The sequence below is a fragment of the Salvelinus alpinus genome, chromosome 26 (genome assembly GCF_045679555.1).
Source record: "Salvelinus alpinus chromosome 26, SLU_Salpinus.1, whole genome shotgun sequence".
Classification (NCBI taxonomy): Eukaryota; Metazoa; Chordata; class Actinopteri; order Salmoniformes; family Salmonidae; genus Salvelinus; species Salvelinus alpinus.
In genome coordinates, this window is record NC_092111.1 from 10,302,049 (window position 1) to 10,329,248 (window position 27,200).

General features: G+C 40.3%; 1 protein-coding gene and 1 long non-coding RNA gene across 2 annotated transcripts in view; one reads left to right on the top strand and one right to left on the bottom strand.

Moving 5' to 3' along the window:
• LOC139554634 (major histocompatibility complex class I-related gene protein-like) overlaps nt 1-17,935 on the bottom strand; it is a 37,527-nt gene extending 19,592 nt beyond the window's left edge. The window contains exons 1-2 of the mRNA XM_071367598.1: nt 17,777-17,935; nt 7,431-7,691 (exon numbers count right to left, since the gene is read on the bottom strand). Of these exons, the coding sequence (XP_071223699.1) occupies nt 7,431-7,691; nt 17,777-17,846 (331 nt within the window). The 5' untranslated portion in view covers nt 17,847-17,935. The remainder of the gene's footprint in view (nt 1-7,430; nt 7,692-17,776) is intronic.
• Nucleotides 12,936-16,953, top strand: LOC139554635 (uncharacterized). Its single transcript, XR_011670867.1, has 6 exons — nt 12,936-14,727; nt 14,815-14,865; nt 15,109-15,186; nt 15,764-15,832; nt 15,934-15,980; nt 16,195-16,953. It is a non-coding gene; the product is annotated as an uncharacterized lncRNA (long non-coding RNA).
• Nucleotides 17,936-27,200: the final 9,265 nt, after the last annotated feature.

Here is a 27,200-nt window from a genome sequence, read left to right on the forward strand (position 1 = left end):
GGAGCTAAGCAACTACAGAGCTGTACTTGTTATAGGCTGAGATGGGGCTAAGCGACTACAGAGCTGTACTTGTTATAGGCTGAGATAGGGTTAAGCGACTACAGAGCTGTACTTGTTATGGGCTGAGCTGGGGCTAAGCGACTACAGAGCTGACCTTGTTATAGGCTGAGATGGGGCTAAGCGACTACAGAGCTGTACTTGTTATAGGCTGAGCTGGGGCTAAGTGACTACAGAGCTGTACTTGTTATAGGCTGAGCTGGGGCTAAGCGACTACAGAGCTGTACTTGATATAGGCTGAGCTGGGACTAAGCGACTACAGAGCTGTACTTGATATAGGCTAAGCTGGGGCTAAGTGACTACAGAGCTGTACTTGTTATAGGCTGAGCTGGGGCTAAGCGACTACAGAGCTGTACTTGATATAGGCTGAGATGGGGCTAAGCGACTACAGAGCTGTACTTGTTATAGGCTGAGCTGGGGCTAAGCGACTACAGAGCTGTACTTGATATAGGCTGAGATGGGGCTAAGCGACTACAGAGATGACCTTGTTATAGACTGAGATGGGGTTAAGTGACTACAGAGCTGTACTTGTTATAGGCTGAGCTGGGGCTAAGCGACTACAGAGCTGTACTTGTTATAGGCTGAGATGGGGCTAAGCGACTACAGAGCGGTACTTGTTATAGGCTGAGCTGGGGCTAAGCGACTACAGAGCTGACATCTTTATAGGCTGAGATGGGGCTAAGCGACTACAGAGCTGTACTTGTTATAGGCTGAGATGGGGCTAAGCGACTACAGAGCTGTACTTGATATAGGCTGAGATGGGGCTAAGCGACTACAGAGCTGTACTTGTTATAGGCTGAGATGGGGCTAAGCGCCTACAGAGCTGACCTTGTTATAGGCTGAGCTGGGGCTAAGCGACTACAGAGCTGTACTTGATATAGGCTGAGGTGGGGCTAAGCGACTACAGAGCTGTACTTGTTATAGGCTGAGCTGGGGCTAAGCGACTACAGAGCTGTACTTGATATAGGCTGAGATGGGGCTAAGCGACTACAGAGATGTACTTGTTATAGGCTGAGATGGAGCTAAGCGACTACAGAGCTGTACTTGTTATAGGCTGAGATGAGGCTAAGTGCCTACAGAGCTGACCTTGTTATAGGCTGAGCTGGGGCTAAGCGACTACAGAGCTGTACTTGATATAGGCTGAGCTGGGGCTAAGCGACTACAGAGCTGTACTTGATATAGGCTGAGATGGGGCTAAGCGACTACAGAGCTGTACTTGATATAGGCTGAGATGGGGCTAAGCGACTACAGAGCTGTACTTGTTAGAGGCTGAGATGGGGCTAAGCGACTACAGAGCTGTACTTGATATAGGCTGAGATGGGGCTAAGCGACTACAGAGCTGACCTTGTTATAGGTTGAGATGGGGCTAAGCGACTACAGAGCTGTACTTGATATAGGCTGAGATGGGGCTAAGCGAATACAGAGCTGTACTTGATATAGGCTGAGACGGGGCTAAGCGACTACAGAGCTGACCTTGTTATAGGCTGAGATGGGGCTAAGCGACTACAGAGCTGTACTTGATATAGGCTGAGGTGGGGCTAAGCGACTACAGAGCTGTACTTGTTATAGGCTGAGCTGGGGCTAAGTGACTACAGAGCTGTACTTGTTATAGGCTGAGATGGAGCTAAGCGACTACAGAGCTGTACTTGTTATAGGCTGAGATGGGGCTAAGTGCCTACAGAGCTGACCTTGTTATAGGCTGAGCTGGGGCTAAGCGACTACAGAGCTGTACTTGATATAGGCTGAGATGGGGCTAAGCGACTACAGAGCTGTACTTGATATAGGCTGAGATGGGGCTAAGCGACTACAGAGCTGTACTTGATATAGGCTGAGATGGGGCTAAGCGACTACAGAGCTGACCTTGTTATAGGTTGAGATGGGGCTAAGCGACTACAGAGCTGTACTTGATATAGGCTGAGATGGGGCTAAGCGAATACAGAGCTGTACTTGATATAGGCTGAGACGGGGCTAAGCGACTACAGAGCTGACCTTGTTATAGGCTGAGATGGGGCTAAGCGACTACAGAGCTGTACTTGTTATAGGCTGAGCTGGGGCAAAGCGACTACAGAGATGTACTTGTTATATCCTGAGATGGGGCTAAGCGACTACAGAGCTGTACTTGTTATAGGCTGAGCTGGGGCTAAGCGACTACAGAGCTGTACTTGTTATAGGCTGAGATGGGGCTAAGCGACTACAGAGCTGACCTTGTTATAGGCTAAGCTGGGGCTAAGTGACTACAGAGCTGTACTTGTTATAGGCTGAGCTGGGGCTAAGCGACTACAGAGCTGTACTTGATATAGGCTGAGCTGGGGCTAAGCGGCTACAGAGCTGTACTTGTTATAGGCTGAGCTGGGGCTAAGCGACTATAGAGCTGTACTTGTTATAGGCTGAGATGGGGCTAAGCGACTACAGAGCTGTACTTGTTATAGGCTGAGATGGGGCTAAGCGACTACAGAGCTGTACTTGTTATAGGCTGAGATGGGGCTAAGCGACTACAGAGCTGTACTTGTTATAGGCTGAGATGGGGCTAAGTGACTACAGAGCTGTACTTGTTATAGGCTGAGATGGGGCTAAGCGACTACAGAGCTGTACTTGTTATAGGCTGAGCTGGGGCTAAGCGACTACAGAGCTGACCTTGTTATAGGCTGAGATGGGGCTAAGCGACTACAGAGCTGTACTTGTTATAGGCTGAGATGGAGCTAAGCGACTACAGAGCTGTACTTGTTATAGGCTGAGATGGGGCTAAGTGACTACAGAGCTGTACTTGTTATAGGCTGAGATGGGGCTAAGCGACTACAGAGCTGTACTTGTTATAGGCTGAGCTGGGGCTAAGCGACTACAGAGCTGACCTTGTTATAGGCTGAGATGGGGCTAAGCGACTACAGAGCTGTACTTGTTATAGGCTGAGATGGGGCTAAGCGACTACAGAGCTGTACTTGTTATAGGCTGAGATGGGGCTAAGCGACTACAGAGCTGTACTTGTTATAGGCTGAGATGGGGCTAAGCGACTACAGAGCTGTACTTGTTATAGGCTGAGATGGGGCTAAGCGACTACAGAGCTGTACTTGTTATAGGCTGAGATGGGGCTAAGCGACTACAGAGCTGTACTTGTTATAGGCTGAGATGGGGCTAAGCGACTACAGAGCTGTACTTGTTATAGGCTGAGATGGGGCTAAGCGACTACAGAGCTGTACTTGTTATAGGCTGAGATGGGGCTAAGTGACTACAGAGCTGTACTTGTTATAGGCTGAGATGGGGCTAAGTGACTACAGAGCTGTACTTGTTATAGGCTGAGATGGGGCTAAGTGACTACAGAGCTGTACTTGTTATAGGCTGAGATGGGGCTAAGTGACTACAGAGCTGTACTTGTTATAGGCTGAGATAGGGTTATGCGACTACAGAGCTGTACTTGTTATAGGCTGAGCTGGGGCTAAGCGACTACAGAGCTGACCTTGTTATAGGCTGAGCTGGGGCTAAGCGACTACAGAGCTGTACTTGATATAGGCTGAGATGGGGCTAAGCGACTACAGAGCTGTACTTGTTATAGGCTGAGATGGGGCTAAGTGCCTACAGAACTGTACTTGTTATAGGCTGAGATGGGGCTAAGTGCCTACAGAACTGTACTTGTTATAGGCTGAGATGGGGCTAAGTGCCTACAGAACTGTACTTGTTATAGGCTGAGATGGGGCTAAGTGCTAGCACCCTCTGGTCCTGCAGATCATCCCTCCATGAACACACAAACACTGTTGGCCCCTTTTTTTACATTTGTATAATTGTTTCTTGCTTAAGTCAGAGAACAATTAGGGCCGGTGTGAAGGAGCCGCTTTGTCCTGTTTATGTGTTGTGTGTATGTTGTCTGTCAAGGGTTATTTTAACCTGTTTTGTACACTAGAGGGGACTATATGTTGGGGTGATGGGTCACTGGTCACGTGTGTGTGTATATAGCTAGCACAGGTGACCAGGAAGGGTTAGTACAGGAGAGAGGAGAGGACATACAGTTGATACCGTATCACAGATACAGCTGATAGAAGCATCTCTCTGCACCTTTTCTACAGGAACATGTGTATTAGAGCTACTTATACTTGATATGCGCAATAAATGGGAACTTCACCCAAAAAGAGTTACGTTTGGAAAGCTGATTCTTGTGGACGTGTTATGGACAGCTCTCTCCTGTGTCAGAGCCTGTTCATAGGGAATCAACACTACAAAAGCAAAGACTAAAAACAGCTGCATGCACAGTTTAGGCTAATTATTAAATTCTCCCTTTGTTATTTTGTTTTAAAACTAAAACGCTTGATTGCATTTCAACGCATGAATGACTCGTCTGCGTGATGACATGAACGAACGATTGATCGATTGATACAGTAGCCTATATATTAAAACACTGGCCAGTAAGTAAGTTAGGGTAATAAGAATAAACAGGACGTGCTCTTAGGCCTCCAGCTCAATGCTGGTTATACAAGGCCTTGTCTCAGTATGTAAAATGTAATAAAATGTATGCACTCTACTGTAAGTCGCTCTGGATAAGAGCGTCTGCTAAATGGCTAAAATGTAAAATGTAAATGTAAGGCTACTTACTCTACAAAGCCTACTAATGATAACTTCATTACTTATTATTAGAATGGTGATCATAATAATAACTTTAATAATAACAGGAAGGAGATGATCAAGAAAAAGGAGGGTATAGGCGTGAGAGCTGCGTGCATATTGTGTGACAAAACAGGTGCTGTTAAAACAGGTGCTGTTAGATCACAATATCATTTCTCTGCCCGTTTGGAGCAGTGTAAACAACACTAAATCAAGTATAAGTAATACCAGTCTTTTCTAATGATAAATATAGTCAAGCCTTTATTACAGCATAGCAAATATTAAAAACATCTGAATTTGTGAAACTGTTTTATCCAACATGTTGCAGCTGCACGAGGCTTGGAATCAGTAGGCTATTAAACAAACACTCAACCAGGCAACACAAGCAGGATCGGTCTTATTTCTGTAGATATATATGGATGATTTACATAGCCAGGAACGTTTAACAGTTGGGCTGTTGATTACAGACCTTATTAAATTGGGGTTTCCTCTCTCCTCACCTTTCTTTCTCAATTAAGGCAAGGGCTGTTTCCTCGTCTCCTCACTTCTATGCTGCCTCCGCCACATTGTTCTCAACACCAATACGCTGGTTAACTTCGCTATTATGCACATAGCAACATATAGGGAAAGGCAACAATTCAATGGCGCATTGTAGATTATCTTTCAGAACCGCGAACAGCGACAACTACCAACGCGGGTGAAAGCGCATTTGATATAAAATTATATAATTTTTTATTAGTGTTGCACCGTTATTCTTATATAATAGAAACATATCCCTTTTCAGCAGCATGTCTTTGAAGGACTGTGCCATCATCACCTTAATGGATTAGTCTACTGAGACAGGAGCCAATCAGACAGGTGGCGTGTGCACCGTGTAAACAAACAAACAATTTGCAACTGCTTCACTAAGGAAATCTCGGTCGACCAACAGCCTAGTGACCAAACAATCAACCAGTCGACTAAATGGGGTCAGCCCTAGTAGAGTTCCTGAGAGAGCTGATCAGCTCCAGCAGCAGAGTCCACAGGGAGTCACTGGGAGCTTTGGTCCATTAGAGCAGAGAAGACCAAACACACATCACCATCATCATCACTATCATCATCATCACTATCACCATCATCATCATCACCATCATAACTATCCTCATCGTGTTCTGCTCCTCTGCTTCTCTCTACAGTCTCATCAGATCAGAGAGACACTCAGGGAGGCTGAGGAGACTACAGCTCTACAGTCCCACCAGATCAGAGACACTCAGGGAGGCTGAGGAGACTACAGCTCTACAGTCCCATCAGATCAGAGACACTCAGGGAGGCTGAGGAGATTACAGCTCTACAGTCCCATCAGACCAGAGACACTCAGGGAGGCTGAGGAGACTACAGCTCTACTGTCCCATCAGATCAGAGACACTCAGGGAGGCTGAGGAGACTACAGCTCTACAGTCCCATCAGATCAGAGACACTCAGGGAGGCTGAGGAGACTACAGCTCTACAGTCCCATCAGATCAGAGACACTCAGGGAGGCTGAGGAGACTACAGCTCTACAGTCCCATCAGACCAGAGACACTCAGGGAGGCTGAGGAGACTACAGCTCTACAGTCCCATCAGATCAGAGACACTCAGGGAGGCTGAGGAGACTACAGCTCTACAGTCCCATCAGACCAGAGACACTCAGGGAGGCTGAGGAGACTACAGCTCTACAGTCCCATCAGATCAGAGAGACACTCAGGGAGGCTGAGGAGACTACAGCTCTACTGTCCCATCAGACCAGAGACACTCAGGGAGGCTGAGGAGACTACAGCTATACAGTCCCATCAGATCAGAGAGACACTCAGGGAGGCTGAGGAGACTACAGCTCTACAGTCCCATCAGATCAGAGACACTCAGGGAGGCTGAGGAGACTACAGCTCTACAGTCCCATCAGATCAGAGACACTGAGGGAGGCTGAGGAGACTACAGCTCTACAGTCCCATCAGATCAGAGAGACACTCAGGGAGGCTGAGGAGACTACAGCTCTACAGTCCCATCAGACCAGAGACACTGAGGGAGGCTGAGGAGACTACAGCTCTACAGTCCCATCAGATCAGAGAGACACTCAGGGAGGCTGAGGAGACTACAGCTCTACAGTCCCATCAGATCAGAGACACTCAGGGAGGCTGAGGAGACTACAGCTCTACAGTCCCATCAGACCAGAGACACTCAGGGAGGCTGAGGAGACTACAGCTCTACAGTCCCATCAGATCAGAGACACTCAGGGAGGCTGAGGAGACTACAGCTCTACAGTCCCATCAGACCAGAGACACTCAGGGAGGCTGAGGAGACTACAGCTCTACAGTCCCATCAGATCAGAGACACTCAGGGAGGCTGAGGAGACTACAGCTCTACAGTCCCATCAGATCAGAGACACTCAGGGAGGCTGAGGAGACTACAGCTCTACAGTCCCATCAGATCAGAGACCCTCAGGGAGGCTGAGGAGACTACAGCTCTACAGTCTCATCAGATCAGAGACACTCAGGGAGGCTGAGGAGACTACAGCTCTACTGTGGGGGACAAGAGGGGGAACACACAGCTGGACCATGTGGATAACACACATTCATTCATCCACGCACGCACACATAATCCACCTCATGAGAGACATCTCCACATGTTGATGTGTTCGGCTGAATGACAGCAGCGTAAGCCTGGTAATTCAATGTGTCAGAATTCAAGGGTTGAACCATAATTCAGTTCCAATAGGCTTGTGATTGCAATATTGTAACTCTGTATTTTGTTATTATTTTTGTGAAACTCACCTCCAGTTTGATTGAAACGTGTCTGTGCTATTTGAATGTTGGCTTTGAAGGATTGCTCTGTGCCCTTCAATTGATCTGTGCCTTCATTCCAGTACTGCTGGTTGAGATTCTCCTCCATCCAGCTCTGCTTGGGGACCTTCCTCTTTGTGATGCTGTCATAGTAGCTGATGACCTTACCGTTCACCACTCCCACATCCACAAACTCAGGGAAGTCTGGGATTCCTGTGGTGCCAGTGTAGAAGTAGCGCAGGGAATGGGTCACTGTAACAGAGAGAACAAATACATTAAAAAGATTAGATGTCGACCGATTATGATTTTTCAACACCGATACCGATTATTGGAGGACCAAAAAAAGCTGATACTGATTAATCGGACGATTTTTATACAGTGATTCCTCCTTTAAAAGTTGCGGCACACCTTGCGTGCTGCCGCAGCATTCTGTGGCACCTCATTTAATTCTCAGCCATTTTTTCTGTTACTGCAAGTTATTGCTAGTTTGACCACTATGAGGGCATCTTTGAGAAGCATTTTATAGTATTCCGTATTGGCATAACCAGAGAATTTAAAACCTTTTTTTAATAACATAGTATATGTAATTGATTTTAAGAAATTTGGCTTAATTAATTTGATTAATATTATGTTGTTTTTATTCCGAGAAAAACGAAACCCTCTGGGTTTCCGTTAGGATGGAATGGAAAATATGGCGCTGTACAACATAACGGTCGGGAGTAGGCTACAGGATTGGAGGATTCTAAATTGTTTGCTTTCATTAGACAACTTTGTTCCAATATTTCTGTAAATCAGTGATATTTATTTCTATAGTAATTCGTTATGGATCCATAACTAAATCAACATCTGCATTTTGAAAGAGTATTTTTTATCTTTATTTTATTAACGAAATGTGTTTATTAGGCTATTGTGCAGTCCACAATATATACTGTAGTAAATATGGGAAAGTGCCTAATTCCTTACATAAGGGAGAGAAGGCCATGTCTGTACTACAGAATGCGGGGCACATGGGAGACCGGTGTTCAAATCCCTGTTGGGGAGGAAGGAGTAGGCTGTCCTTGTAAATAGGAATTTGTTCTTAACTGATTCCATATGTGTTATTTCACAGTTGTTATGTCTTCACTATTATTCTACAAAGTAGAAAATAGTAAAAATATTGAAAAATCCTGGAATGAGTAGATGTGTCAAACCTTTGACTGGTACTTGCTGGAACGGAAAAATACAGTCGGCAGTAGAGTACTGGGCTATTTACGAGGAAATACGAGGAAGGAGTCTACTCCTTCCTCTATTTACGAGGAAGGAGTAGACTGTCCTTGTAAATAAGAATTTGTTCTTAACTGACTTGCCAAGTTAAATAAAGGTTACACTAAGAGCATAACATTGCTGCACCTTCATTTTCTAATTCTTGTCTAACCAATACCCAAATGGAGATTAAGTGAAAATAAAAATATCATTGATTTATCAAGATCAGTCCCAATGCTTGCCTCAGGTGCTAAAATAGTCTATGTATTCTGTGCCCACTCGTGGTATCTCTCTTCGGTTCCTTATCCTTGGAATAGCAGAACAGCATAACCCTTGCTGGTGAGCAGTTGGTCAAGTTATTTTGTCAGAAGTGGAATAGAAATGTCAGGGTGAACCAAAAACCTGACAAATCCGCCAACTATGTTGACTCTGCCTGTCGGAGGTGGAGTTCCAGAGCTCACAGGTGTGCCTGGCATGGATTGTGACTCTATCTCGTTCCTCGCCCTTTCAACGCGTGAGTGAGTCAATGACTATTCAAGCCATCGACTCACTGATGAATGAAGATGATGAGCGATCGGCAAAGGAAATCTGTAATCTGCGGGCATCACGGCCCGGTAAGAAATGTATATAATATATATGTGTATATATATATATATTTTTTTTTTTTACATCTCAAAACATTAACCATGTGTGTTCGCTTGTTTCGTACGGTTCTGTAGTTTCGATCCAATGATTCGCCTGACAAACAAAGAACTTTGCGTGCTGCAGGCCCAGGCATGGATCAAAGCTGGCGAGACATTCAATAATGTCATCTTCACAGACAAATCAACTGTGGACCTTGAGCAATTTGCTCAAAATTGATACAGAAAAAAAGGAAAAAGATCAAGAAGATTAACGAAAGCATAAAGATGTTGAAGAAATTTTGTTTTGAGTTAGAAATGTAACACTTTAGAGTACTTAAGCATCGAATATATTGCAAATTGAGGGATTTTCACAACAGTAGTTGGGCTATAAAAAGTCTATTGTCCTGCTAATAGGAAACGTACAAACTTATTTTCTTTAAATAATTGTTTTATGTAGGATGCTCCATTTTTGACCAGTTGCAATTGTAAGTAGGCCTAATAAAAAAAATCTTACTTCTATTAGGCTGTTAAGCCTCATAGCCTACCTCAGCCAGTTAAGTTATTTTATATAGGTCTAGGCTCCAAAAAAAAAGACTCCAATTAAGCCCTCTTGTTGTTTGTAAAGTCAAATTCAAATTTTAAAAGGCACTCGCACATCTGAGCAATCTTTTTTGCAGGTTCATGGCAACAGCCGGATAAGATGAGGAAAAAGGAACCCGCACACTGCTCTTGATCGTATCACTGATCTTTAATAAGCTTTACCTATCGGCCTCACGGCCTTCGTCAGAGCTTTTGTGAGTTTTTTAAATTTAAATTAGCACCCTTATGTAGACCTAGCCACACCCACATCCATTCCACGCATTGAAAGGGGTTGGAGGCAAAGGAAAAACAAAAAAGTGTTACCAAATATAACAATATTTATTTAATAAATATTCAAATAAAGTGTCTACATAAAACGTATTAAACACGTCTGTAAAACCACAATGAGGACATCGACCTACAAAGCAAGTTTTCATAAATGTCAGAAAAACGTCAAGAGTAATCTGAAATATGAGCATAATTCCTGTTCAAATTCACAACATAACATACAGACATAGGCATTTCATCATTAAGACCTTTAGGAAATAATGTCTGGAGGGTGAAAATCCAAAAACATTCTCTTTTACTCAGAGTATTATTTATATCACCTCCCCTGTCTGATATCTTAACTTTCTCTATGCCACAAAATCTAAAGGTAGAAATGTCATGTTTTAGGTCATTAAAATGTACTGCGACTGGATAATCACTGTTGTTTCTCCTAACTGAACTTTTATGTTCACTAATTCTGTCTGAGAGAACTAGAGGTTTTACCTACATAGCACAACCCACATGGACATTTAATAATGTAGATAACATGGGTGATGGAGCACGTAATAATGTCATTTATTTTGAACCGTTTTCCTGTGTGTGGGTGACAGAAATATTCACACTTCATCATATTGTTGCACTGTGCGCATCCTTTGCATTTATAGCTACCATTTGGTAGAGGGCGTAAAAGAGCTTGGCTAATTTTCTTAAGTGGCTGGCAGTTGTCATGAACCAATTTATAGCGTAAATTGCAACCTCTCCTATATACAATAAGTGGTGGATTCTTAAATTCAGCTGGCAAAAGCTGGGTCCGATGATATAATATGCCAGTGTTTCTTGACCACATCTCCCACTTTTCGCGAATTCAAAGTATATGTAGTTGTGAACATTACGGAGTGTTCTGTAGCTTTAGCGGGTCTTTTTTGTAACAGTTCATCTCGTGTTTTCCCTAATAAGAAATTATGAGCTTCATCCACACATTGTGACGAATAGCCTCTTAGAAACCTCATGCGCATCTCCGCTGCTTTTTCTAGATAATCCTGCAAATGATTTGTTGCAAGTTGGGGAGGGGTTTCACACCTAGCTCGGCTATTAGACAATTCTTTAGTAAAGGTTGAATAGTCTATTGTTCAGCTAATAGCCCATCCTGCTACGCTTGTGAAAAACTAATAATAATACTTTTCCCCTTTTCCACGTTAAAGATTCCAATTGATCAAGTTTTTTTTTGCCACAATCGGCCCCAACCCCAATTAATACATTTGGGCACAGTCGATAGCATGATCGACTTGGGGCTAGAATGTTGAGGGTTCGAAACCTGCTTGTTTTATTACATTATTATGCCAGTCTCAGAGCAAATAGCCAGGAGCAGGAGTGGTAAACAGTGTTAAAGTGTACAATGAATGAACAAGGCAGTTCCTAGGCCTCATTGAAAATAAGAATTTGTTCTTAACTGACAAGCCTAGTTAAATAAAATAAAAATTATTACCATACCCATTATTAAAATAGGATTTCCTGCATATAGAAATTCGTTTTTGTTTTCAACATTCATCACAGGTAACTTAAACTCATCATATATACAATACATTTCTATCTGAACATTTTATAAATATCCATTCTCCTAAATGTTCATTGCCCCAGATGTACATATTCAAGTCAAAACAATTAACAAATTATATTTTGTACAGATAAATATAAATTAGTTGTAACACTCAACTACTGTATGACTCTTTCAACATGCCACTGAAAAGGTTGAAAGCTGCAATTAATTGTATGATATCTGAAAATACTGAAGAGCAATTCAAAGCCATTTGCAAACAGCAAGTTGGATGCTTAGCAAAAACACCTTCGAACCTCTTTGTCCATCTGAGGGTAAGAGTTCTTGTTTCAAATGTACTCTATTCCATCTTTAAAGGGATAGTTTCCTCAGAATACAAGCAAACATGATTTTTCATCTATCTTGGCTGTAGAGGATACAAGGCAGTTTTGGGATATTTAGTTTCCTTTCGAGACTTAGCCTAACTGCAGTATTTTGTTACTCTTGGCATTCTCAGTAACACTGAACATTAAACTATTCTTATGCCTGTGTAATAAAACAAATTACTTTTAGAGCAACATTTTATTAGCATGTTGTTAAATAATACTTTGGTAATTGCATTTTAATTGCATAGCAATGAGCTGAGTGTTTGTAAGTACTGTACAAAAGAGGAACAGTGACTGTTCCTTATTCCACTGATGTAATAACTTCATTATTATGGAATTATAAAGCAATTTCCAAAGTCCTATGTAACAACAATGTTGCTATTAATCAAAGTTACTACACATGTATAAGAACTTGATGTCAACTGTTACTGTAAAAACATTATTGTTAGTCATTTTGAAGCTGCAAAAGTGGTCTACTCTAATGTTGAGGTGATTCCACGTCCCTCATGTATTTAATTCTAGGCTATAAGCTATATTCAAATCCAAATACAAGAGCCCTCGAAACCATGTACTTATGATCATATATTTAGAATAATTCAACTAACTGTTGCAGTTTTTTGGTTCTTCATCAAATATTTGGCAGCCATGAAATAAAAATATATATTTTTGTTTTCAAATAACTTGCATATATTAAAATGGTTTTCTGAGAGTTATTCAAAATACTATCAAATATAATCAAAGAAAATAGTTGCCTTTTAGTTGAAACTATGTAAACTATATTTGACTACCTTGAGTATTGGAAGTTTTCAAATAAGCCTTCCAAATAAAACTATTTTCTGCCCAGGTCTCTGACACATACACACACACACTTTCATGCTCATCATATATGCTGCTGCTACCATTGAATTTTTTCTTACTCTTATTATCTATCCTGATGCCTAGTCACGTTACCCTGCCTTTATTTACATATCTACCTCAAATACCTTAATATTATCTATCCTGATGTCTAGTCACTTTACCCTGCCTTCATGTACATATCTACCTCAAATACCTTAATATTATCTATCCTGATGTCTAGTCACTTTACCCTGCCTTCATGTACATATCTACCTCAAATACCTTAATAGTATCTATCCTGATGTCTAGTCACTTTACCCTGCCTTCATGTACATATCTACCTCAAATACCTTAATATTATCTATCCTGATGTCTAGTCACTTTACCCTGCCTTCATGTACATATCTACCTCAAATACCTTAATATTATCTATCCTGATGCCTAGTCACTTTACCCTGCCTATATGTACATGTCTACCTCAAATACCGTATTATTATCTATCCTGATGCCTAGTCACTTTACCCTGCCTATATATACATAACTACCTCAGATACCTTGTACCTCTCTCTGTACATTGACATGGTACTGGTACTCCCTGTATAATAGACTCATTCTTGTGCATTTAATTTCTCTTGTGTTATTATTTAAAATGCTCTTATCTAACTTCTATTATTATTTTAATCCAACTCTGCATCGTTGGGAAAGGGCTCTTAAGTAAGCATTTCACAGTAAAGTCTACAACTGTTGTATTCAGTGCATTTTACACATTTTTCAAGATAGGCAAAGGGATGCTTGCTTCTATTAGAGACAGTAGAGTAACTTTGTTTCTGGTATTATACTGCCACCTTGAGGATGTTAATGCAAAATAACATGCCAAACTTGTTTTCCTTGCAGGCCAAATGAGAAGCCCCTGACTGCATGCAGTGTGCAGTTTAGGGGCCGGGCCCAATGTGGGCGGAGTCAAACGCGTTTAACCCTTCCCTTCCCCTTCAAGGTCACCCAAGTTGAGGTTCACGTCAAAGGTATCAACATCAACGAAAGCGAATCTTAATCAAACCTAACAATACATGGATAAAAACATTGGACAATATGTGTAAGTAAATCTAGTTTTGCCTTTGTTATTGTTTGTTTACCTTAAATGAAGTTGCTCATTGACAATCTTATTCTTTGCTAGAATTACAATGCGTCATAGCTATGTTTCATTAACCACTACCTCTAGTTTTCAGTATACATCCTACAACTTTAAAGTCATAGGTTTGAAAGTTGTATGTCAAAATGTGTCTGTTCATATTTGAAAACATTTAACAGATACTGAGGCCACAAGCTAGGGAGTGTTTATTTCTAGATCCCCTCCATGGCACTGGCTGGAGAGATTAAAGTCGCACCCAACCATTCAGGTTTTTAGGGCACCAGGTTTCATTCCATCTGGATAGTGGTAGTTCAGTTTTAGACCACTTGTCCATTTTTTTTTTGTATCTATGGCTCTGTTTTATTTAAGGTAAAATGTAATGTGTAAAATATGTATGTACTTACATGTATGATACATAATTTCCCATTCGGTGCATTAAACAGATGGAAACAGAACCATTATCAGTGGGACAGTTCTCTTTGAATCCATTATGACCCCCCCAAAAAAATTGGAGTTCGAGCCTCTGGGCTAATTCAGTTACAACTGTGTTCAAAACTGTTATGCATGCCTCAGTATAAAAAGCTGTTGGATTGTACTTTTTCTTTACTTTCACATACACTGTGTTCACAGAAACATTGCTCAGCTTTTGTCCCCTGAACCTTGGAGGACTTTTTGTGTGGATGGTGTTCAGGTTAAATATTTATTTTTATTATTCCACTGAACTGTACCATTTGATTGTCATTCCTTTATTGAAAATTGTACCTTGTTCACACCACAGGGCCTACCAAAGCAAGGTTTCTCAAACAACTGTGGGGTGTTTGTTTTGAAGGTAAGATGCTGGTTATTCAGTATATTATATTTGTCCATTTTTCTGTTATAACATATGAAAAGTTATTATTTCTGTGCTTGCAGCATGCAACACACACTGTTGTTATTGTACATACTTTTTCTTGTTTATTATTCTTGACACTTTTTGGGACCTATTTGGGAACTTACAGTACGCTCTGTACATTGCAATGGAAGCACAGTATGATTTCACTGAGGTATGTATAAATTATGAAATTCTCATCAGAAGTGGAAGGTCTGAAGAAGGTCTGAAGAAGTGAAGTTGAAAGATCGAAAAAGGAGGCGAAAACAAAACACACTACAGGTAGGTGTCATATGATGAGTGGTATAGTCTTAAACCAATGTTTAAAGACTTAACCCCCCACTTTCATATGATGAGTGGTATAGTCTTAAACCAATGTTTAAAGACTTAACCCCCCACTTTCATATGATGAGTGGTATAGTTTTAAACCAATGTTTAAAGACGTAACCCCCCCTCTCATATGATGAGCGGTATAGTCTTAAACCAATGTTAAAAGACTTAACCCCCCCCCCTCTCATATGATGAGTGGTATAGTCTTAATAAACCAATGTTTAAAGACTTAACCCCCCCTCTCATATGATGAGTGGTATAGTCTTAAACCAATGTTTAAAGACTTAACCCCCCCTCTCATATGATGAGTGGTATAGTCTTAAACCAATGTTAAAAGGCTTAACCCCCCCTCTCATATGATGAGTGGTATAGTCTTAAACCAATGTTAAAAGACTTAACCCCCCCTCTCATATGATGAGTGGTATAGTCTTAAACCAATGTTAAAAGACTTAACCCCCCTCTCATATGATGAGTGGTATAGTCTTAAACCAATGTTAAAAGACTTAACCCCCCCGCCAATATATTTCAGGTTGATGCAGAAGACTCCCCCCCAAGAAGCCACAGCATGTCACATCAGCATCCAGCTCTGCAGGGTCAGGTACTGTATAGGCTATTAGCTAAAGTAATGTGCATTCTTGTACACACATCCCTAGAGGTTCCCTTACATTACTTAATGACCACAATCTGTTTTCTTTCTAGACGATACTGAAAACAATATGCACGACCAACTGGGAGCTGTGAACTGGGTATGTAGTTTACTGTGTGTAATGCTGAATACTTGATGCATGGCAAGATATAATATTTGTGATGACTTGTTGAGTAGTTATAGATATCACTGAAAACCCCCTTTAGTAATAGTGACTTTTGTTTGCATGGTGGTATTGTGAAAGTGGGGTGTAATTTGACTTGATCACCCAATGAGGCACTACTCTCAATATTTATTCTTCCTTTTTCTTCAAGGAAGCAGATGTTCTTCTAAGGGACACCCTAGAGGCAGCAAGGTGGTGCGACAAGGTGGTGCGACAAGGTCGTGCGAACGCCAAACATTTAAAGGAACCGTTTCACTCTCTAGTGTAATTGGGATGGATGGGGAAGACCGCATTACAACCCTTAAAGAACTACGGTTGTATGATGGCCTGGATGAAGAAAAAATATTCTCATAAAGGAACCGTTCATGTTCCAGTTACAGAGATATTATGAGATGTTCTATGTGGAGGCAGTTGACAACAAGACAATTACTGTCTTTGCCTCTTTTGGGGAGCAGGAGTGAAGCCATTTTTGAGGAGTGGTCAAACCTTGTTTTTGTCTGCTGTGTTAATTGTTTTAATTGTTAATTGTGTTGTTTAGTAAAGATGACGTAGAAGTCACCCAAGTCTCTGATCTCTTTACTGGTGCTGGTATAACTTAATGTAAAAGCACATTCAGCTTGTCACTATGTCTATATGGTATAGTCTGTCTCCATTCTCACGAGGAAAGTAAATAGCATTATAAATCAGGATAGGTAGTAACTGCATATATATATATATATATATATATATGCTCAATTAAATAATATAATTACAAAGTCATAACATTTATCAACACAATTTTAACAGTACATGACATACATAACAAGTCTGTTGTTCACTGCAACAATATCAGTAGCTTGTCTCAAATACAGCATGAAACAAAAAGTGTTACAACACATGTGCTGTTACAGTACCACTTTATATAATATTTCTTACAATCTTCAAAAATGAAATAGGTTTGAATTCAACGTGTGCCTTGCACAAACGTGTGTTCGTATTCAGTGTGTGACTGTCAAACCTCTGACAGACCAAAAAACGGTGGGCGGGGTCAAACGGTTGACTCCGCCCACATGGAGCCCGACAAAAAAGTGGGCGAGGTCAAACATTTGAGCCCTGCCTCAAACTGCACACTGCAGTAAGGGGTACTTGGGCCAAATTGAAGTACTTTCTTAATATCCTACATCTTCACCTTCATTACAAAAATATTGGAACTGAAACTTAACATACTGTAACTTAAAAATATTGGAATTACAGTACACATTCCCAAGCCATGATTGCACCCCTTATATGCTTATTACGAGTTAACGTAAAACGTGATTTAATTCAGGTGAACACTTTCTCGAGTACCAACCCACTATCATCTGATCAGTTAGGTGTGGGAACAGTCATATCGAGGTATTACTAGGCAGGAAAGGGAGTCATGTAACTTAATGGACAGCAAATATTCAGGTTTGTACATTCCAGTGCGTTATAGTATGACTACAAAATCATATAGCTATGCACAACTAAATTCAACACAATTCAACAAAGAAGCCGGTCTAAGGCACGGCATTTCAATGCTAGAGCTGTAAATACAGAGCCTGATTTTATCCCGGGCTGTATCACAACCGGCCGTGATCGGGAGTTCCATAGGGCGGCGCACAATTGGCCCAGCCGTATTATTAATTTAAGCATAACGCTAGGCCTTAAATAAATTACCTAAATAAGCAAATATATATATATTTTTGTCAAATCTAAAATAACTTTATACTGACCAGCAGATGCTATATGAAGAAGGCCTATTCCCAGCACCAGCAAGACAAAAGCCTTCATGTTGACGTTCATCAATTCCGAAGTATGTGTCTCCAATAGCGGTATATATTAAATGAAGGCTCTCTCTAACACTGTTACACACTTCGGCGGTAAGGAACGAATGTGGTGACGTTTATTTCGCACTTATTTATATTGCGCGTGTATATCGTTTTTTGAGCCAATGATAATTTAGCCAGCTCAAGCATCATTCGAATCCGGTTGGAACTAAGCAGCAAAGGTTCACTTACGAAACTGAAAGTAAGTTGTGTGTTGTTAGTCAACCATTAGGACCAAAAAAGTGTTGTTCTCAGTGGGCAAGGTCCTAGATATTTTCACTACAAACTTTGATGGTTTATTGCAACTCAAGATCATGTATGACTCCAGAGAGTGTGTTCAGGTTCAAATATATTGAGAAACAAAAGGTCTATGAATGAAAAATGTACACATTTTGTAATTCTTCTTTATGTACTATATAATACTATATATTAAAAATGTATTTGACATAGCAGATGTTTTTGATTACAAAGTATACTTTCAATTTAATTTGACAAAAATTATGCAATCATTAATATTACAGTGCATATAGGGCATCAAAGATTTATGTAAACTTTTAACAAGATCTCACATTCCCCTTGAAATGGAATCTCTAGAGAGTGATGCAGGTCATTTAGTCTACTATTTTATACCTTTATTTAACCGGGCAAGTCAGTTAAGAACAAAATCTGATTTGCAATGATGGCCTACCCAGCAATCGGTTGAAGAGTATGCACTTAGTTTTACTAGCATGTAAAAGCAGTTGGAGGCCACGGAAGGAGTGTTGTATGGTGTTGAAGCTCGTTTGGAGGTTTGTTAGCACAGTGTCCAAAGAAGGGCCAGATGTATACAGAATGGTGTCGTCTGCGTAGAGGTGGATCAGAGAATCACCAGCAGCAAGAGCGACATCATTGATACAGTTGAAGTCGGAAGTTTACATACACCTTAGCCAAATACATTTAAACTCAGTTTTTCACAATTCCTGACATTTAATCCTAGTAAAAATTCCCTGTCTTAGGTCAGTTAGGATCATCTCTTTATTGTAAGAATGTGAAATGTCAGAATAATAGTAGAGAGAATGATTTACTTCAGCTTTTGTTTCTTTCATCACATTCCCAGTCGGTCAGAAGTTTACATGCACTCAATTCGTATTTGGTAGCATTGCCTTTAAATTGTTTAACTTGGGTCAAACGCTTCGGGTAGCCTTCCACAAGCTTCCCACAATAAGTTGGGTGAATTTTGGCACATTCCTCCTGACAGAGCTGCTGTAACTGAATCAGGATTGTAGGCCTCCTTGCTCGCACACGCTTTTTCAGTTCTGCCCACACATTTTATATAGAATTGAGGTCAGGCCTTTGTGATGGCCACTCCAATACCTTGACTTTGTTGTCCTTAAGCCATTTTGACTTTGGAAGTATGCTTGGGGTCATTGTCCATTTGGAAGACCCATTTGCGATCAAGCTTTAACTTCCTGACTGATGTATTGAGATGTTGTTTCAATATATCCACATAATTTTCCACCCTCATGATGCCATCGATTTTGTGAAGTGCACCAGTCCCTTCTGCAGCAAAGCACCCCCACAACATGATGCTGCCACCCCCGTGCTTCGCGGTTGGGATGGTGTTCTTTGGCTTGCAAGCCTCCCCCTTTTTCCTCCAAACATAACGATGGGCATATTGGCCAAACAGTTCTATTTTTGTTTCATCAGACCAGGGGACATTTTCCAAAAAGTATGATCTTTGTCCCAAGGTGCAGAATTGTTTTATTGCCTACCTCCCTACCCTTCTACGTTTACACACACTGTACATAGATTTTTCTATTTTTCTTTTCTTTTGTGTTATTGACTGTACGTTTGTTTATGTGTTACTCTGTGTTGTCGTTTTTGTCGCACTGCCTTGCTTTATTTTGGCCAGGTTGCAGTTGTAAATGAGAACTTGTTCTCAACTGGCCTACCAGGTTAAATAAAGGTGAAATTTAAAAAATTATAATTTAAAAGGTACTGCAGGGACACCTCTTGCACTGAGATGCAGTGTCTTAGACCACTGCACCACTCGGGAGCCTTAGAGAGCATGAGGCTCTTCTTCATCTCTGTTCTGTTAGTGCTGTATCTCTGTTACACTGAGATCATGTAACTAAACAGAGCAGTGTCCCAAACAGCATCACTCCTAACACACCTAATCGACTCAGTAAGAAGTCCTAGCCCTTTGTTAGAATGACCCTGTATTATTTATGACTAGACTTATAAATGGGAAGACAGCTTGATCTTTGACTGTTTCTTGTAGATGTAATTCTCCACCCCTGAAATTTGACAGATCCTTCTTTGGCAAACAGTATATCAGATGTATTGGGATAAAGGAAAAATAGAATCTCAGTGTCTCTGTGACAATTGACAATTGACAAAAAACGGACAATAAATACTTTTAAGACGAGCCAGTCTAGATACTGCAAGCATGTTGTGGTAGGCCTACATACAGGGAGGTCTGGTAACAACCTACTGCTGTAGGCCTAGTTCTTACAATGGTCTTGACTCAAATCAATAACATGCTTTGATGTTAAAGAGAAAAAAACTATGCCTATAGCCTGCGCAAAGTATTCTCAATGGGCTATGTGTGGTTTGAAGGATGGCACTTTAGAGCTATCTCAGGGTAAGGTCTATGGAGGTTTATTTGGCATACTTTATGTGACCAATTGAAGGAGGTGCATTGTGTTGGATCTAGCTCCATTTAATAGGAAATTGCTTTATATCATCACATTGAAAAACACAGCAATAAAATAATACAGCATAGAAATGCAATGGAAAGTACCTTGTATATACAGTGGAAGGTGGAGTCAAACAGTGTTAAGGTAAGTCCCACACCCTTTTCCGTCAGTATGCAGCCATCTTGTGTCTATCTATCCTCAATCATGAGATGGCCGACACACTAAAGCATCATCTAGTCCTAGTATACATGGATGGTTTAACATAACCAAACTGCTGAGTGGGATGCTTTACGTTGAAACATTCTTTGTTTGTTATCTTACATTATTTTCATCTAAAAAGTGTTTTTGTCTCACCAAGACTAGGCTACTGATTTTCTTTTAAACAGCCAGTGGATACTAGCTGAAAACTCATTGATCATAACTACAGTAACTACAGGTCCAACCAAGTCATCGTTGATCATATTTTCTCATTTTCTCTCCCCAATGAAAATGTGTTGTGGAATTGTTCAACACTCCCACAGTGTGTTCTGATATGTATGTGGAGGGGATAACCAAATCAAGTTCAGTTAGTTAATAAGTCTGTGAATGGAAAGTCCCTGATAAGAACAATAAAAGGGACAAACCAACAGTAACATAGGCTACAGTGAAGGATAAACAATGCCACAGTGCCATCTATAGGTGGACTGTAACTCTCCTCACTACTGTTTCAAAGAAATCACATGATGAGTCACTTGATTTTTGGGTGTCTTTGTCGCTCCAGGGTAAAGATTCCTCTAGGTACAGATCTAGGATCCGCTTCCCCTCCCCCAATCCTTAACCATTATTGGGGAAAATGCTAAACTGACCCAAGATCAGCGTCTTAGGGCAACTTCACCCTACTCCGTCTCGGTCATGCTCAATGTAGGAGTTGCCTCTCATCACAAATCTTGGATCAGATTACCCTACTTCCAATCTTAACTAAAAAAATGGGTGGTGAAAAAAATATCTGACACTGTATCAGTGGTTGGGGGAAACTTCTATCGGCTCCCTCTGGCAAAGGGAGTCAACAGAGAACTGGAATTTGGCACATGCACCAGGAAGTAAGATCATCAGAGCAGAAGCCATAGCTTGTTAATCAGATGAAAGTATCAGGTCATGGAATCCTTCTTGTTACCTTGTTTCTCTGCATTCTGCAAACAGTCAGTATATTCTGTGACATTCCGACCCGGGAAGACTGAAAAATAAGATATTTTCTATTCAAAAGTTAGCTGATTTTATCTGTTGAATGGATATATAAAACATACTAGGCAATGTTCGAATGGCATTAGAAGTTGAATAGGATCTCTTCATTATAACAAAAAACATGTTTTAGCAATAAAGTCTTTACGGTTCAAATGCTTGCTGTGGTGTTGTGGATGTTATTTCACACATAAAAAAGAAAACATTATGGAATAATGAGTGACTTCTGGGTATGATGCTGTAGGTGACATGAAAACACACCATGGAGGAATTATGATCCAATAGGAGATTAAAGAATTACGATGTCATCAGGCACCAGGCAGAACTGAGAAACGTAAGTTGAAATAGAAAGTGCAAGTAAATGTCATTGATTATTGAGATGTTTTAATGGTGATACTAGTGAATAAATAACATTATATATTGTTTATAGTTATATACAATAAATATCTGTGTGATATATATATAGGCCTCACTAATAGCCTACACCAGTTCACAAGTCTTTCTCCATTAGGTAACTGGTCATTCAAATCCTGTCTATGACAGGTCTGGCTGGTCTGCCATGTTTGTTTCCATGGGTAAACTATAATGAGGGTTGTAGATCTGTGTTTTCTTTTTCATACACGTATGATTAGTGATGACAGTAACTGTGCCTTAACAGCCCTGTTGGTGACTGGCCTGAGGGGTCAAAGGTCAAGTAACTAGATGAGAGGACTACAGTATAGCCTACAGTATGTACCAGAGAATGAAGGGGTATGAAGTCCAGTATGTAATATCTGTCCATTCCCAGTAGCAAACACTAGTGAATTAAGTATTTTCAGAACTACATCATGTGACCAGGGTGCATGTTCTGTTTGGCTGCTGATTGAAGCTCCTCAAAGCTCATTGACAACAATATGAAGCACAAACACATTTAGTAAGTTAGCAACCATTTATTTCTGAAATTAAACCGTATATACACATTTATGATTGCAATCCTCCACCCAAGAATTCAATTTATAGAAATTGTAATTACACAAAATATATAAAATAAATAACCTCCTCCAACATAGCCTGAGTGCCAGTCGGTACCTTCAACTGAAATGTGTCTTCCGCATTTAACCCAAGCCCTCTGAAATCAGAGAGTCAACATACTGGCACTCAGGCTACCTCCAATATGTCTGTTATAAAATTGTAAAGAGCTGAGAAAATAATTTGTACAGCATTGTAAAGAGTAAAACAACTATACAATGATGTAGCAGAGCATTGCTGGACACCATGGAGTATGTATCACAAAAACCCAGGGATATATTTTGAGAGGATTAAAATGTGGCATCATTTTAGTTTTATCACTAGTTTTACATTGATGTAATCACTTTCCAGGTTTCCATTTTCTGATTGGTATACCTGTGTAGCAGAAAGATAATCCAAAAGCTTGAAGTTATTAATATTATCTTTATTAAGACAATTATGATACTCCTTATTCTTAGTTTGTAACAACTTCAGTGTTACAGGTTAGTAAAAGTGAAAACCATTTTTCCTGTATAGTTTTCAAATAAAACCGATCTCATTTTGCATTTCAAACTAGTTTATATACCTATGACCCCAATTTCAGACCCAGTTACTGTTAAAATAAGATTTTTGTCATTGTAGATTTTAGTTGTGCAGTTATTAGTTATAAGATGTTATCACCAGATAGTGCCATTTTAGTGAAATGTATCTTTGTGCCTGGGTGCACATTACTTTGACTCAAAATTCTAGAAGAGTTTGCTGTCTTTCTTCTCTTGCCTGTGATTCTCTGCTGTGAAGACAGCCAGACAGACAGACTGACAGACAAACAGAGGTCAGTGAAGAAGATGACTGAAACTAATACAATATATTCCACTGAAAAGACTCGGGCCAAATCCTAACTTGAGATATCTACCAATAACTCAAACTTGCATCATGACATGCAATCACATCAATAGGGGATTGGGGAGAAAGTTAACATTGGTGTTTCAAAGACACACAGAGAGATAATGACCTGTTTGATTAGTGAGAGAGAAACCTTCTGTCTTTGGAGCAGAGTTGTGGGAGGAGTTGGAGCCAACATCAGAAGCTACAAGGAAAACAGACACAACCGCATTCTAAAATGGATTCATTCCAACACAATATATCCAAAGTCAGAAGATAAATGATGAACAACTACAAGATGAAGCATTTTCTTTCTGTTTCAGTGATGACGTCAGAAGCAGAATAAAGACAGGCAGTCACTGTTGGCCTGAAAGAAAGAAACAGAATGAGACATAAAGAGTGTGTGTGTGTGTGTGTGTGTGTGTGTGTGTGTGTGTGTGTGTGTGTGTGTGTGTGTGTGTGTGTGTGTGTGTGTGTGTGTGTGTGTGTGTGTGTGTGTGTGTGTGTGTGTGTGTGTGTGTGTGTGTGTGTGTGTGTGTGTGTGTGTGTGTGTGTGTGTGTGATACTAGAACTAGATGATGCTTCAGTGTGTAGGCCATCTTCTGATTGAGGCTAGATAGACACATGAGAAAGAGAGAGACAGAGAGAGAGATAATGTGTGTGTTTTGTGTGTCTGTTAGTGATGGGGGAAAAAATGATACAGTTACATATCGGGATTTTAGTATATTTTTTACAATATATCGGATCATTTTATTTTTGCGCTAGTTTGTTGTTCCTGCACTAAAACTCCAGTATTTTTCCTTCATAGCTTTTCATTCATCTTCTTTTTAAATAGGGAGCCAATTCGTCTTCAGCACTTTTATTGGTCAAAACTTGTATTATCATGTATCTCTCTTGTCCCTCTGCAGCAGGCTTGATGAGCAATATGTTTGGAACATCGAATCGCAGAAAAATCACAGTATCGAATCATAATACATAAACAATCTTGAGAATCTCAATACGTATCGTATCGGCACCTAAGTATCATGATAATATCGTATCATGAGGTCTCTGGCAATTCCCAGCCTTGGGGCTATGACTGTGCATGTGTGTACATTTCAATGTGTCCTTGAGTGTCTCTATGTATGAGTATTCCTGTTTGATGTGCATGAGTTTGTTTGTGTTGTGATTGGCAGTGGGTGGTGGGATGTGAATAATATTGAGGGAAGTAGTACATAAAACATTGGTTTTGGTATTTCGGTGGACGTTATTACATTATTCATCCCAAAAGTTGTTCCTCATCGGTTCATGTAATTATCACCGGTTAATGTAATAACTTATTACATTTAATAACTTATTACATTTAGCATTTAGCGGTTCAACATTTTATTATGTTAACCAGCAAGTTATTAAATTAACCAGTTTTATTACAGAAAAAATCTAAAAGTTATTACAAATAGAAAAGTTATTAACCAATGTTATTACATTAACCTATTCCCAGAAGAATAAAACCCTTCATTTCAACATTGGCCCCTGAATTCCTGATGTGTTTTATCTGCCAATCTTTCCCTCTTGAGGCATCAGGCACAAATTATCAGAAAAAAACGATATTAGCTTGTATCTCATTTTTAAACCAATTCCAATTGAGCTAGCTAAAGCACCAGTAGCCTAAAGTCTGGGTGGAACCAACCAGCAGAGCTTGATTAAAAAAATACAATGTTTTACGTAGCTGAAAGTAAGTTGTATGAATTTCAATCAACCATTAGGCCCAAAACAGTGTCTCCAGAGAGTGCATGCAGGTTCAAATATAGTGACAAACTAAAGGCCTATAAATGACCAACGTCAATAATGTTAATAATTATTTATGTCAATATCTATGTCATTACCTCACATGCCTCTCTGAAGTCTAGATTAGAGTATGCTGATTCATTGTCATGGTCATCTGCACTAGTGTTTGAGGCTGTTGTTCATCTCTGTTCTATTCCTCCTTCTGTTAGACTGAGATCATGTATCTAAACAGAGCAGTGTTCCAAACAGCATCACACCAGCACGGATATGAGTTTGTAGGTTTCAGTATCAACTTGTCATGAAAACACAGCACGTGTTGCAGGGGAAAATGAGGACAGACATAAAGACAAGCAAACTAATGTAAAGCTGTATTTGATTTGAAACAGAAGAGAATGTCTGATGTCATAATGTAATTAAGTCTATGATAGTTATATGGCGTTAATGCAGAAACATACAGTAAAAGACCACCCCCTCACTGAGAGGACCTTACACTCTTTAGAATGACCAGTATTATGGGCAGACTTGTGAATGAGAAGCCATATCTGCAGCTGTACACAGCCCATCTGTAAATAGCCCATCCAACTACCTACCTCATCCCCATATTGTTTTTATTTGCTTTTTTTTGCTCTTTTGCACATCATCATCTGCACATTTATCACTCCAGTGTTAATTTGCTAAATTGTAATTACTTTGCTACTATTGGCCTATTTATTGCCTTACCTCCTTACTCCATTTCCACACACTGTATATAGATTTGTCTATTGTGTAATTGACTGTACTTTTGTTTATTCCATGTGTAACTCAGTTTTTTGTCGCAATGCTTTGCTTTATCTTGACCAGGTTGCAGTTGTAAATGAGAACTTGTTCTCAACTGGCCTACCTGGTTAAATAACGGTGAAATAAAATGAAAAAAATGTAATCTTGATCTTTGCCAAGTTCATGTAGTTATACTGTAGGCCCCCACCTCTAAAATGTACCACAAAGTGTTGACAGGTCATCTTTGGCATATATCAGAGGTATTGGGATAAAGGAAAAAGACAAATAGTCTGTGACAATTGACAATAAAGTAATATATTTCTAATCTAAGACAAGCCAGTCTAGATAACCTGCAAGTGTATTGTGGTAGGCCTACATACAGGGAGGTCTTCCAGCAATCTGCTGCTGTAGGTTTAGTTCTTACAATGGCCTTGACTCAAATCAATAACATGGGAGGAGGATGACTTTGATGAGAAAGAGGAGAAACAATGTATTCTTCCTATAGTATTCTCAGAGGACTTGTGGTTTGGGAGGATTGCACAATAGAGCTATCTTAGGTCATGTCTACACTTGACACTTACATGCAACTTCTGCTATCAGAATACGAAGATCACATCGAAAAGACGGGTCTAGACGCACAAAAATCGCTTTGTGGTCAGATTGTGTTCAGATCTGGCTGACCACTTCAGGAGGTGGTCAGGGATGCATTGTGTGCGGATTACTCCTCAGTCTGGATGCAATCAGGCTACTGATCAGCACTCCTCCCACAAGTCTCCAGAAAACTTATAACGTTGGAGGAAATATGTTCCTAGCGTGTGAGGAACATGTTAGCTGGCCTCATAAATGCTAGCCAGCAAGCTAATATTTAGAAAAAAAACACTTTTTTGTTTGGCTAGAGTTATCCTAACCTGTTTGCAATCCCTTTAGCGTTGCTTGCTAGCTTGCTGGCTAGCTACAGAGGTTAGCTGGCTAGTTAGCTACAGTAGTTAGCTACTGCCATCAGTTGTTGTTGTGTTAGTATCATATTTAGCCTATTCCAGCGT